The sequence below is a fragment of the Vombatus ursinus genome, unplaced genomic scaffold (assembly GCF_900497805.2).
Source record: "Vombatus ursinus unplaced genomic scaffold, bare-nosed wombat genome assembly UNPS02014801.1, whole genome shotgun sequence".
NCBI classification, from domain to species: Eukaryota; Metazoa; Chordata; class Mammalia; order Diprotodontia; family Vombatidae; genus Vombatus; species Vombatus ursinus.
In genome coordinates, this window is record NW_020954579.1 from 10004160 (window position 1) to 10018485 (window position 14326).

The following is a 14326-nucleotide window of genomic DNA, read 5'->3' on the forward strand; positions in this document are numbered from 1 at the left end:
TTCACTTCTATATCTCACGACACAGCCCTCATCCAGGAAGATAAGTTGTCTAAAGTGATAAAAAGAATATCTATTCATTTCCCATTTATTATGTTAAGGTATGTATCTATTCTTTCTAATTCTTACTGAAAAGTTTTACGATGTCTGAGGTTAGAGAAGCAGCTCTGAAACTCCTACCTGACTGAGCACACTCTCCACCCAGGGCAGGAGATCAAGACATACCAGTACTGACCTTCTTGGAGAGGGGCACAATGCTGTTGGGCCGAACAAGTCTCCGTTTCTTACAGCTCAGTACAGGACGGGTCCGGGCTGCTCCACATGGACCATCAGCAGAAGCAGAAACCAGATTCAACCGTTGCTTTTTATGTAATAATTCCTCAGCATCAGAACCATCTCCAGGAGTATGGTCTGCCAAACTAGACTGGAGTCTACACAAGAGAGGAAAAGTGTTAATATCTCAAAATATTCCTTTTTTTTTTTAAAGCAAAGAAAGAACAGTCTATTCATTTTATACTACCCCCAAACAAACCATGTCTTCAATACAGAACACCACTATTTGGTCACTATGACCATAATTAACCAGGATAAAGGCTTAATTAAGCCAGAATATTAACTTGCATGGCTTTGGTTCCTCCCACTCCTCTCCCCATATTCAAGTTAGAGAATTACTAAGTAAAAAGAAAACATAAGATACCAGTAATGGGAACCACAATGTCTGAAGGTGGGCAGCATGCAAAATACAACAGAATCTTCAGACTCTGTAACCCCACCTATGGTTATTCTGAAAGTAGCTTATGGCCTAATGTGATCCAACATCATTAAATGAAGTTAAGTTCACTGATGACCTAATTTGACACCTTCCTTTCTGATTTGTGAAGATATTTAAACTTACGGATTAATAACCCCATTGATTGGTCTCACTATTCCACATGGTTTGGTGGAAAGAGCCTCGGAAGTATTGGCGGTACCAAGATTTTCCAGCGGCTGAGATATAGAATCAATCTGCAGAGGGAGGAAGGAAAAGTAAGCACTTATCACTATTCACTTAATAATCTCCCTACTATGGTAAGTAAATCATCATAATTGAGGCAGTTAGAAATTCTAATATGTTCAGGTCATAGAAAACAAGGCTTTAAGAGTTTCAATAACACATAAATGTTGCATCATCTTCTACCGTCACCCCCAAATATTTGAAAGCCTAAAAAGCCACTGCCTATAAAGAGTCATGACTCAGAAAAGTCAGCAAACAAACTATATAGCATAAAACTTCAACTGGTGTTGGAATGATAAACTAATTTTCAATCTCAAAAGAAGAGTTTTTAAAATCAGCTAGCACCCCACCTCTTACAATATAATAAGAATAGAAAAAGATGGATCTGTCATCTCTAGTAACACCATGTAATCATTTACTGGTCCACTGATGTATTTTGAGAGGAAAAATCAATTTTGAGGTATTTTTTACTTCAGTATTTAGCATATGATAGAACACGGAAAAGATCTGAATAATATTAAATCTGCTCTATGCAGCTGACTTCCAAATATCCTTCTCCATTTCTCTATCTGAGCTTAAGTCTATCATCTCCAAGCAACTAACTTCTAACCATTCCTATCTGGGTGCCTCACCATCACCTCAAACTCACTACATCCCAAAATAAACTACTCAATTCTTCTTGCAAAATCTGTCTCTTCTGCAAATTTTCACATTTTGATTGACGGAACCATATTACCAGTCACCAAGGCTCAAAAAACTCAATCATCCTTTCCTCTTCATCATCCTTAACCTTCAAATCCCATCAGATGCCAACTTCTGTCAATTCCACCCCTTGAAAATGATCTCCATCCTACTTCTCATGCAAGTGCCTTAACCACTATAATACCTTCTACTTGGTCTCTTTGCTTCCAATTACCTTCCTTTACAATATATCTTCCACATAGCTGATAAAGTAACCTACACTACACAGGTCTGATCACATTACTAAAAAACAATGGTTCTCTATCATCTACTGAGTGAAATACAAATACCTTACACTTTCAAGACTCTTCACATTCACCCAACCCACCATGTCTTTTCTGATTCACATACTCTACATTCTAGCCCAAATTGACTATTAAATGTTTTCCGGTTTCATTCTGCCCCTTGCTTCATTGTTAAAGTCAGACCCCATGCGTTTAAAAATTTACCACAGTCCTCCTCAATCTCCAATAACTGGCAGTCTTCCTCTCCCTCCAAGATTTACATCAGGTGCCCCCACATATAGAGTGACTCCTTCCCCCCCTTGAATTGTTTTTTTAACATTTTTTTTTAATTTTGATTTCCAAATTTTCTCCTTCCCTCCTTCCAGTCCCTCCCCTATCCATTGAGAAAACAAGCAATATGACAGCAATTATACATGTGAAGTCATGAAAAATATTTCCATATTAGCCATGCTGAACATTAAAAAAAAAGCAAGGAAAATTATATGGAAATTATATGGAAAAAATTATGCTTCATCTGCACTGCGACCATCAGTTCTTAAATAGAGGTGGATAGTATTTTTCATCAAAAGTCTTTTGGAATTATCATAGATTATTGTATTGATCAGAGTAGCTAAGCCTTTTTGTTACAATATCACTGTTACTATGTTCAATGTTCTCACTTCATTTTGTATTAGTTCATATAACTCTTCCCCAGGTTTTCCTGAAACTAACCACTTTGTCATCATTCTTATAGCACAACAGCAATCCAATCACAATTACATACCACAACTTCAGCTATTACTCAATAGATGGGCATCCTCTCAATTTTCAATTTTTTCACCACAAAAAGAGCTGCTATAAATATTTTTGTATATATAGCTCCTTTCTCCTTCTTTGATCTCTCTGCAATACGGACCAAGCAGTGATATTGCTGGGTCAAAGGGTATGCAGTTTTATAGCCCTTTGGGCATAGTTCTAAATTGTTCTCCAGAATGGTTAGATCAGTTCACAACTCCATCAACAGCGCCTTAGTGTCTCTATTTTTTCCACGCCCCCTCCAGCATTTGTTATTTTCCTTTTCTATAATGTCAGCCAATCTGATAGGTATGAGGTGGTACCTCAGAGTTGTTTTAATTTATATTTCTCTAATCAATAGTGATTTAGAATATTTTTCACATGACTATTGATAGCTTTGATTCCTTCTTCTATTCATATCCTTTGACCATTTATCAATTGGGGTACATAGAACAACTCTTACCCTTCCTGGCTACTCCTTCTAGATAACCATCTTTTCAGCCTTGAATCTCACAGATCACTCTGTTCGACATCTGCACTTAATCATTTTATGATTTTTATTATGGTTATGGGGGGTGTGGTGAGAAGGCAGGCAGATAGATGAATGAGTGATTCTCATCTTCCACCTCAAACATATGGTAAGCTCTTTTTTTTTTTAAATAACCCTAATGTTTAGCATAGTCTGTGGCTATAGCAAACACTTAGAAAATATTAATGTTATTAGCTGAAATATATAAACAGGTATCTTATTTTGAGGTTCTCTCTTGTTGAGAGGCTACTGTAAAGTAGTGGAGAGGGCAATGGCCTTGGAGCTAATAAGATTCACATTAAAATCCCCCCTCAGACACTTACAAGCTTTGTAATGGTAGGAAATCACTTAAACTGTGCCTCAATTTGTGCCCTGATGGTATTCAAGGTTCTTTCTTCCTCTAGATCTATGTTCTTTCGTGAACTATGATTCTACAATCAGAACACAGACGAGAACCTAAAAGGACAGTGTCAGCTAAATGTCAGTTCCTATCAGCTGGCTTGCAGTGTCTGAAAAATAATCTAAAGGATATTCTCTCATCAACATTCCCAATAAAAATCCCAGTAAAAGGGATGTTAACTTTTTTTTTTGCATAGCCTGTCCTTCATGCTTAGAAGGCAATCTTCTTTACCTCTTTCTCTTCAAATCCCTACCTTTCTTCAAAGCTTAGTTCAAGCACCACACCTTAAGTGAACCCTTTCTTGAAACAAACAAGGAAATCAATTATATTGAAATAGTTATCTATCTATCTATCTATATCTATATCTATATATATATCTATATCTATATATATATAGATATATATATATGTGTGTGTTTATTTTTTAAAGCGCAAAGGACTCAAGTTAAGAATCATGTTCCAGTAGCACGTAAGCTCCTTGAGGAGAATAATTGTTCTTTATCTTCGTATCCCCAGGATCTAACACAGTGTCTTGTGGTGAACTGAACAGTGAGTTCTAAAAAGCTGCAACAGTGCATACTTAATCTCAATATTTAGGTTTTTTTAATTTTGTTTTGTTTTTAAAGACAAATGTCTTCCTGTATTTCACTCTCCCACACATCCTCTATGAGGAAATTTGAGTCTTACACCAAAAGTCAAGTCTACCTGATCTTTGCATAATTATATAAAGTACATATATTAATCTATGCCATCACTTCCAACCCACTGAGTCTCACAGAAAAGTCCACGAAAATCCAGAAAAGAAGTGATGAGGTCCTGAACTAAGCTATTGGCTGTATGAAAAAGAGAATAAAAGATAAAAAAGATCTCATACAGGTAGAATCAGCATTCTTTGGCAACTCAATGGGTTGGAAGTGATGACACAGTTAAACAAATTTAACCCCCCACCCCAAAACTTGAAAGCATTCCATACACTTATCCTATTGCAATGTATTATAATCACCTCTATATCTGTCAACACTTCTAAATGGTAAGTTTCTTAAAGCTAATAAATCATCAAGCATTTATCAACTGTCTACTTTGTGGCTGAGACTACACTTGGTACTGGGAATACAAATAAAGAATGAAATAATCCCAACTCTCAAGGAGCTTAAATTTTTCAGGGGAGACAACTTGTACATGTGTATATGCACGCATGCAGAATAAATACAAAATTATTACAAGGAAGTTAGAGAGAGAGGGAAAGTAGGATCAGAAAAGGTTCCGTCAAGCAGTAGTTTTTGAGCTGTGCCTTAAAGAGGGAAATTCTATGAGGTGGAAAGAGGAAGGACAACTAATCGCAAAAGCATGGAGACAGGACATAAAATATCCTGTGTGAAAAACAAAGAGAAAGTCAGTTTGGCTGGTTCTCAAAATGAGAAAAGGGAAATAATGTAGAATAAATCTGTTTTAAAAAAAAAAAAGTTGGGGCCAAGTTTTGAAGGGGTAGAAAAGCCAAACAGAGGGGTTTACATTTATCCTAGAGAAGAACCAGAGTTTCCTAAGTAAGAAAGTGATATAGTTAACTCTGTTTAAGAAAAATTACTTTGTCACTTGTGTAGTGATTAGACTTGCGGAGAGACTGGAGAAGGAAGGGAAAACAATTAGGAGGTCATTTCCACAGAACAGACAAGAGGCGATAGGGGCCTTAACTAAGATGCTGCTTGTGTGGAAAGAGAGGAATAGATATGATGACACAGGACTGAAATTCAGGGGAGAAAACTGGGTCAGATATATAGATTTGGGAGTCATCTGTACAGAAATGATAATTAAACCAATGGTGATGAGGTCACCAATAGAGATAATGTGAAGAGAAAAGAGAGCCAAGACAGCCATGAGATAACCCACAGTTAGGGCTCACAAAAGTGCTGATGAACCAGCAAAGTAACCTAAAGAAAAAGCAGTCCAAACAGGTAGGAAGAGGAAAATTAGAGACCTGAAAACCCACAGAAGAAAGCACAACCAGGAGGAAGAGGGCAGATAACAGTGTTAAACGAAGTAGAGAGGTCAAAAAGGATTTGGATTTGACAAAAGGCCATTAGACTTGGAAAACAAGAAATCACTGGTAATTTCTCAAAGAACAGTTTCAGTTAAAGTGACAAGAGTAGAAGCCAGACTGCAAAGGGTTGAGAAGTCAGTGAGAAGAAAGCTAATGGAAGCAGTAAATGTAGAGAGCTTTTCCTGACAGTTTGGCTAAGGAATGGAAGAAGGACAAAGAATAATAGGGACTGAAGGGATTATAAGGCCTAGCTACAGTTTTTACAGTATCTGTACATCGCAAGCACCTAGTGAATTAAATTTGTCAAATTTTTTAGTATTGGGTGTGCATTTTCTCTCCCAGTAAATACATTCCTCAAATGAATACAGAAATCTACTAGGGTGATGAAAAGATTTGAGAAATATCCCCTTTACGCACATTTCAGGAACAAAACTAATGCTTTAAGATCAAGTGGAATGGAAAATGTAAACCACCATATGTGTCCCAAAGTAGTATGGACTTGGCATACAACAAATACAACTACTGAATCAAATGAGATAATGGACATGACACCCCAGCTAGTCTCTTATCATTCTCCACTGAATGTATCATGACCTTACATATTTAGGGCAACACAAAAAACCTGAAAATCCATTATGGAATAAGCCCAGTTCCAACACTACCTAGTGTTCAGTAAGATGTTTTTCATCTTCAACTGAGAACTTCATTTCAGATACTTGAGGTTAAAACCACAAGAAGAGGGACTAAATGGAACTTATAATGTCCTCTATCTTCCCCTCCCTCCCCCAACCACCACCTCAGGCAACATGGAGAACCTTCAAAGGAACCTACATTTCTCAACCTATAGACAGGCCATTTGAGTGAGCACATTTAAACAAGTGAACAACTAAAGCTCAGTTTCTAAATACCATTTTGTTTGAAAATAATAACACAATGAAAGAATCACAACTGGAAATGACCTTACAGCGGGTCATCTATTAAGAATACCTTCTAAAACAATCTAACAAATGGTCAGCCTATCTTGTACAGATTTCTAGTGAAATGAACTCTCTACTCCCACAAAGGCAGCAAATTCTACTTTTGGACAATGCTATTTATAAAGTTTTCTTTATATCAAGACTAAATCTGCCTCCTCTACTTCTTTGTTCCTCCTTTCACCAACCACCGATTAAATCCTCTTCCTCTCATTACTGCTAAATGAGCTCTCTTCTGATGCCAATTTTGGTTTGACTTCATCACTCCTTAAAGGGCAACCCTCCTCCACTTAATAAAAATAAAAACTTGATGCCTATGACCAAGTTCTGTGGACTCAATGGTCCCCTTGATTCCCTCGTCACTTTTTTCTGCCTTCCAACATCTTGACCATGTGTCAGGGTGTTCTACTGCCTCTTCAGATTTTTCCTTCCTATCATCTGTAAAGCTATTCTTTGAATTTTTCAAGAACACTTCATTTTCTCTGACAATCTGGAAAGTGAAGAAACTTTACTTATGTCTTCTAGAACACAGATTTTTTTGCCTGCTTACATGAGTTGTTACTTGGCCACTGCAAAAGGGAAAAAAACAAAACAAAACCATATAACCCATTCACAGTCACTAAGAAACTCCCCTTTCATTCCATAATATTAAGAAACATGGATTCCAAGTCTACATCTGGACCTTATTAGCTGGGCACTGAGAGTTAAATTTCCCACTCTCTGCCTCATCATGTTCTTCAACCATAAAATGGTAATACTCTTCCTCCTATAGAGTGCTGCTGAGAACCAAATAAAATTATGCAAATTTTGTCAAGTGCTGGCAAACTTTAAAATATTAAATAAACATTCACTCTTATTGTACGTATTTTACAGGTACAGTCTTGCCCAGTGTCACACAAAGTACCCTGACAGCAAACCCAGAGATCTACATAAGCAGCCTGTCCAGCAAAGAGAACTGTACTTGGAACTTCAAAAAAGTTACAAAAATTAAATTACCAAGAGGGGTAAGTATTTTCTGTTCTGCTCAATTACAGTAGTAAAGGTTACCTAACAAGGCATGGGGTAGTGAAACCAATGAATAAAGGCATCAGAAATGTTAAATTCACATGTTAAAGACTTAATAATTATTTTAGTTTTAGATCATTTATCTTTTCAAATAATGGATGATGTAAACCTTAAAATTTCCAATAAATCTGGAAAAGGGACCTAGGAATTTAAACCTCTCCACTTTCCTCCCCCCACCTCAATCCCATAATTTTTAACAAATGTTAACAAAAAATTTCATTATGAAAGGTAGTATGAAAAGTATCACTGTTCATAAAGATGCACTTTCAACATATGATCTTCTATCTTGACTTAAGAAGGACAAAGCTGGGGGATACTTAACAAGCAGATTATAGATGCTTATCTAATTCCATCTCACAAACCACTCTTACTTCCCCTTCCAAAAGATTCAATTTTCTAGGTCTCTCAGCAATGATCAATGTAGGTTTGTACAGTTAAACTTAACCTAAAAGGGCCAAGTACATGGATTAAATAAAACACAATCTCAGAATGAAATTAAAATTTGTTAATCATGTGAAAATAGCCTTTTTGTGACTCAGTGCCCACCCTCTAAGCCAGGCCAATTAAGAATAAAAAACCCTTAGAATGCCCTTAACCTCTCAGAGGAAACATGTTATAAGAAAGAGTCTGGTTCTGAGGGGACTGACCCCCCCAGGGGTCCAAGATGCAGTGCTACCTGGTCTTGTTTAAACTGAAAACATAATGAATGTATACACATGCATGTGAGCCATTTGCTGTTCAGTCATTTCAATTGTGTCTTTCTTTGCCAAGAAAACGTCAAACGGGATCACAGTTTCCTATTTCCTTTTCCAGCTCATTTTACAGATGAGGAAACTGAGGCAAACAGGGTGAAGTGATTTGCCCAAGATCACACAGCTACTCAGTGTCTGAGGCCAGATTTGAACTCAGGAAGATAAGTCTTCCTGACTCCAGGCCTGGCACTCTATCCACTGTGCCACCTGGCTTTCCTACACACAAACAAACCTTGTTGGGGGTAAGGAAATAGGATAACCTCTACCAACAGGTTTTTCTTTTATTTGCTTTATTTTGGATCTTGCCATTCAATCAATAATCTATTATTTCATTTGTTTAGATACTCCCTCTATCAAGGCAGAATAAAACTCTTCTACCCTTTAGTAGAATCCAATTCATAGTTGCTTAAAATGAAAGTCTACTCAACAGAACACAGTTCTCTCTAAATTATTTCAAGGTTTCTGAGAAAATAAATACTTTGGTTAGTTCCTACCTTAACATCAAGGTCCCTTTCCCCTCTTAAGGATGCATAAAGAGAAGGACATGCAAACCTAACCTTGTAAAGGTTTTCTGACTTACAAATTAACAGGGAGTAAGGACACTTAGGCTCTAGACCTAACTACCACTGTTAGCCTCTCTGTGTCTCAATTTCTGCATGTATAATCAAGGATGTTAATCCACCTCTTCCTCACTAACTTTGGGAAGTGAGAGTAAAATGGCAAACCTACGTGAAAATACTTTTGAGTTCATTCATTGGATCTTTCATTTAGTCAACAAGCATATAGTTCACAGAGTATCTGTTAAGCAGAAAAGTAAATTTAAGATATTTCTGCAGTTATAAATATAATAATAATAATAGCTAGTATGTATATAGTGCTTTAAAGTTTCTAAAATACTTTATACACATACTCCTTTTATTCTCACAAAAACCCTGGGAGGTAGATGCTATTGTTATTCCCATTTTACAGATGAGGGAAGTAAAGCGGGGGTAAGTGACTCAGGGTCATAGAGCTAATAAGTGTCTGGAGGAAAATTTGTACTCAGGTCTTCCTGATTCCGGGTCCAGCACTCTAACCACTGCACCACCTAGCGGTATCCAAAGAATATGCACCCGAAAACTTAACGGAAGTCTCAGTATCATATTTTATTGGAAGTTTAATATGCTAGCTGATCATTTTTTTAAACAGGCCTAATTAGTATTTGTTAATAGTGAACATCAAATAATCAACATCCAGCAAAAACTCCCAGTCTTGACCTGCCTGTAATTTATTGCATTATCAAGAGGAAACAAAACCTTCCCTATAGAGCATTTACTATTATCTCACCTGTTTCAGAAATTTCACTATCAGCTCACAATCTCAAGATTTCAAGGCTTCAGGAAAATGATTAGTATGTCCTCTCCTCAAAAAGGAAGAGAATCTATATTACGTCCATGAATGTACATGGAATTAATGTTCTCTCGCTAATCAACAAAAGGTAAACCTGACTGTCAACACATCAGACTTAAATTCCTGATCCTCTGTTACTGTTTCATTTTCCTTTCCATTACCTCTACAATGATCTGAAGGAGACACAGAAAAGAATATATAGAAAAATACTTTAATGAAACTCTATGAATGAAACATATTGATTTGAGTCAACAGCTATGACAATATTCTCTAAGGGAGATAAAAGCTGGCCTATTCTCTGCAAATACCTCCCCCAACAAGAACAAGTTTTAAAAATCTTTTAACTACATTATTCATATATATCACCACACACCAAAGTCTGTTTAGCTATTTCGAGATCACACTTACTACTGCAGCATCCTCATGGAATCAAGTAAGATTTCAAGAGAGGATCCTGAAAGCAATTAAGCACACTATATTCTCTCCCTTAATTCTTTCAACCAGAGGAACTATCTAAGCAAACTAAGAGTATGCTCAGTCATCAAAATGAGAAATTCACAAAATTTAGGAGCATAAGCAGAAAAATTTACTACTTTAAAAGACAGAAGACTAAGCATTCTAAGAGTCAAGCTATTTTCAGTATCTCAGAAGAATGAGATAAACGTTGTTAGAACGTGGCCTCAGGTTAAATAAGTCCCGGTAGCTTTACAAAGTATCTCTCTCTCTCTCTCTCTCTCTCTCTCTCTCTCACTCACAATTGACTAAACAAAGCAGGAAGAGTGGTCACTTCACTGAGAAGTAACAGGCAAATACAAAATAAAGAGATATGGTTCCCTTGAGCACACAGGTTTGGGCATCTCTTATACTCCCAAAGCATCTCACTTTAGCAAATGGCTCCAAAGCTCAGCCAGCAGAAGAAAACTTTATTTAAATAAAAAAAGGGGGGGGGGGGGCCAAAAAAAACCAAAAATCAAATCCCTCAATCTCCCAAATATCTTATTTCCTCAACATTATGGCTATTTGGAAGTTCTTCTTTTTAATAATCCTATTTGTTCTTTCAGCTTCACTTTGGAAGAAAAGCAACATATATTTGAATGAATATCCTAAGGAGAGGGTTGATTTTCTTTTTTTAAGAAGACCTAAGCAAACTATTATATAACAAAGATCAATACTTAAAGTACTACAACACAGAGTTTCATTGAGTAAATGAAGTAGCAATTAAGATATGTAAAAAAAAGAAGAGGTTATGTTTACATTTAATAATGGGGGGAGGGGGATGTTTGAGAGTATGGGTGAGGGATAGGACCAAAACAAAAAGAATGGTGTACTTTAAGTTACATTATTATCAAAATATAGAATCAATCAAGAGGGTTTTACCACCTTCTTGGGAGTATGCCTCCAAGATGTGATAATGAATACGAAAGACTTCTCAAATGAGATTGCTATTACTTACCTCTGATGACTCTTGGGGGCAAAAATATTAACAAAAAAAATCTAAAAAGCACTACTTAAGATCAAAGTTTTAGGCAAGAAACTTAAAATCTGATTTCAGTGATTTAGACAAGGTATATTATATAAGGTATAGGTGGTGGTTTATTTTTGCCAATTAAAGACAAAGATTTCAGAAGAAAAGGCAGATTTGAGGATCAAATAGTTGGTTAAGTAGATAGGAACCTGAGGTTAGTATTTCGATTTCTGGAACATGACAGAAAAATTTGAAATAATTGCTTCCCAGCCAGGGAGGGAGTATTCCCCAATAAAAGTTGTGGTGAAAACTTATTAGCCTAAAACTCTTGCAAATCTAATTGAGAGGATTTCAAATCAAACATAAATGGAAAGGAGAAAATGATCATATATAAAAGCAACAAGCAAGCTAGCATAGAAATTAGTTATAAACATAGGGCAAAGAATAGTAGAAACAACCAGAAATTCACAAAACACAATCCAAGGGATAGTATCAGCTATGTGTACATAAAAATATATAATATGGGTAATCATTCAACAAGCATTTAGTAAGCGCTTAACTAAGTATATGCCTGGAACTGTCCTAGGAAAGAAAGATACAAAAACCAGTGACAGCCTCTACTCTCAAAGAGGTTACATTCTATTGGCTGGACTGCAAAATATGTAAACATTAACAGAGCCACTGGAGTTTACTGAACAAGGGAGTGATATGGTCAGATCTTCGCTTTAGAAATAAATTTAGACAGACAGACCTCACTGCCAGTAGAGTGAAAGATGGACTGAAGAAGAGAGTCTCATTAAGAGGCTACTGTGACTATTACCAGGTGAGAGGAGATGAGGAACTAAAAAGAGGAGATAACAATGTTTCTTTCTTTTTTTTTTTTTTAAAGTATATGGAAGATAAGGGAGAGTGAAGAGTTGAAAATAATTCAAAAATTGTAAACCTGGAGTGACTGGAAAGATGCTGATGCCCTTAAAAGAAGGACAGAGGGGCACTCACCTGCATGGAGAAGAGGTGGACAGAGAAAGATACTGATTTTCTGGCATGGTGAATTTGAGATGACTATAGGACATCCAGTAGGAAATATCTAATGGCATAGAGTGGTACAGGATTGGAGCTAAGGAAAGAGATTAGGGTGATATACATAGTTATCATTGAGACTTGTCATTCTAAGAATATATCTCTGGATGGGTATACTAATGTTCAAAAGTAATAAAATGACGAGTGGGTTGGTGGGGGGAAGCATACCCATTAATAACACAGTACAATAGAATGATATATAAGAATAAATGGAGGGAGGGGCCCTCACACACGCACAACAGGTGGTGGGGTGGCATGCTCAAAGAAACATGGTAACAGCATTTAGGTAAAAAAAAAAATCAATGGAGGTAAAAACAGAAGTTATTGATATGCAACTACCTGGACAGAAAGAAAAAATAAATGAGTTTAGGAAACTGATCATCATAAGCATGGTAAAGAGGCATGATAAAATGGATTTCAATTATCAAGATATCTTCTATAATTCTTTTTTGCCCAAAACAGAGCAACTAATAATTTCCTGACTTGTCTTAGTAATAAATTCATCCTTTAAAATGTAGAAGGCAACTCTACTAGGGAAACTTCTAATCTGAATCTGCTTCTTACCGCAAAGAATCATGGGAAGAAGTGACCACCCCACCCGTAATTCATGACAGAGGAGAGGAAAACCAGGTCAAGTCTTACATGAATTCTAGATTTGAAAAGAGTAGATTTCAAAGAGTTCACAGGAAAGTGGGACCCGATCAACTAAAATTCTATAGAGGAAGTCAGCCCAGAAATGATGAGAAATGCTCAAGAATTAAATTCTCAAGACACAGAAGTAATTACAATGATGAAAAGTGAAGGTGTAAAGGACCAATGTGAATGTATGGAGAACTCATTAACCAAAGTATTTTTTTTAAAGACACATACAAAGATAAAAGAACAGATAAAACTAATATGAAACGAGACAATTTTATAAGAACACTGTTGAGAACATTAAAAATTTACAACAGCTAAGGCTAGTTAGTGAAAGACAACAAAAAGTATGAGTGTTTTTCTCTCATTTTGTTTCTTTAAAGCTACAGTGAAGGGAAGGTAGGAAGGGATAGGACCATCACTTAGAGTGGATGGAATAACTTAGGATAGAGAGAAGGCAAAGATATTCAGTTCTTTTGTTGGACTGGAAAAGACAGAAAAAATGACTAGTAGATAAATGACCTAAAGAAAATTAAGGAGATGGCAGGAACTAGAAGTCCATGAGTCCAAGTCATCAGGCCCATAGTACTGAAAGAATAGGCATTGTTCAAATCCAGCCTCAGACCAAACACTTGACACTTACTAGCTGTGTGACCCTGAGCAAGTCACTTAACCCCAACTGCCTAAATTTAAAAAAAAAAAAAAACCATGAAAGAACAAGCAGATGTTATTACTCAGACATGATTTCCAAAAAGAAGGAAGAAAATAGTCTGCAAACTACAAAACTGAATTTAAATTGCTGGAGAAATTCTAGATCATTAAGGAATAGTTAGTGAACACATAGAAAAAGCAAGCAGTGCTCACCAATGAGCAGGATAACATCAGAGAGGACAAGTCTTGCTATCTTAATTTCCTGGAGAGTGCACAAAACAGTAGAGAGCTGGTTCTGAAGTCAGATGATCTGGAATCAAATCCCGTCTCTAAGTTGACTACTTATAATGGCCTTGGGCAAATCACTTAATGTCTACGGGGATTGGGATTTGGACTATATGACCTCTGAGGCCCCTTCCAGCTCTACATCAATAATGTAATGAACACATTTTTCAGTGGGGCTACTAGGCCAGTAAATTAGGGAAATGCTATAAAAATAGTTTACCTAACATTAGCAATACACTCAACAAAAACTTCTCATGCTATTCTTATGGACAAGATGAAAAAAATGTGAGCTACATATTGTATTAGTTGAC

The 14326-nt window shown here is 36.4% G+C and overlaps 1 protein-coding gene across 4 annotated transcripts in view; it reads right to left on the reverse strand.

The window, feature by feature from the left end:
* The window catches only part of KANSL1 (KAT8 regulatory NSL complex subunit 1), a 206868-nt gene that overhangs the window by 26952 nt on the left and 165590 nt on the right, over window positions 1-14326 (reverse strand). For all 4 annotated transcript variants that reach the window (XM_027872742.1, XM_027872743.1, XM_027872741.1 and 1 more), the window contains exons 6-7: window positions 893-1002; window positions 233-428 (exon numbers count right to left, since the gene is read on the reverse strand). In XM_027872742.1, coding sequence (XP_027728543.1) covers window positions 233-428; window positions 893-1002 — 306 coding nt within the window. The remainder of the gene's footprint in view (window positions 1-232; window positions 429-892; window positions 1003-14326) is intronic.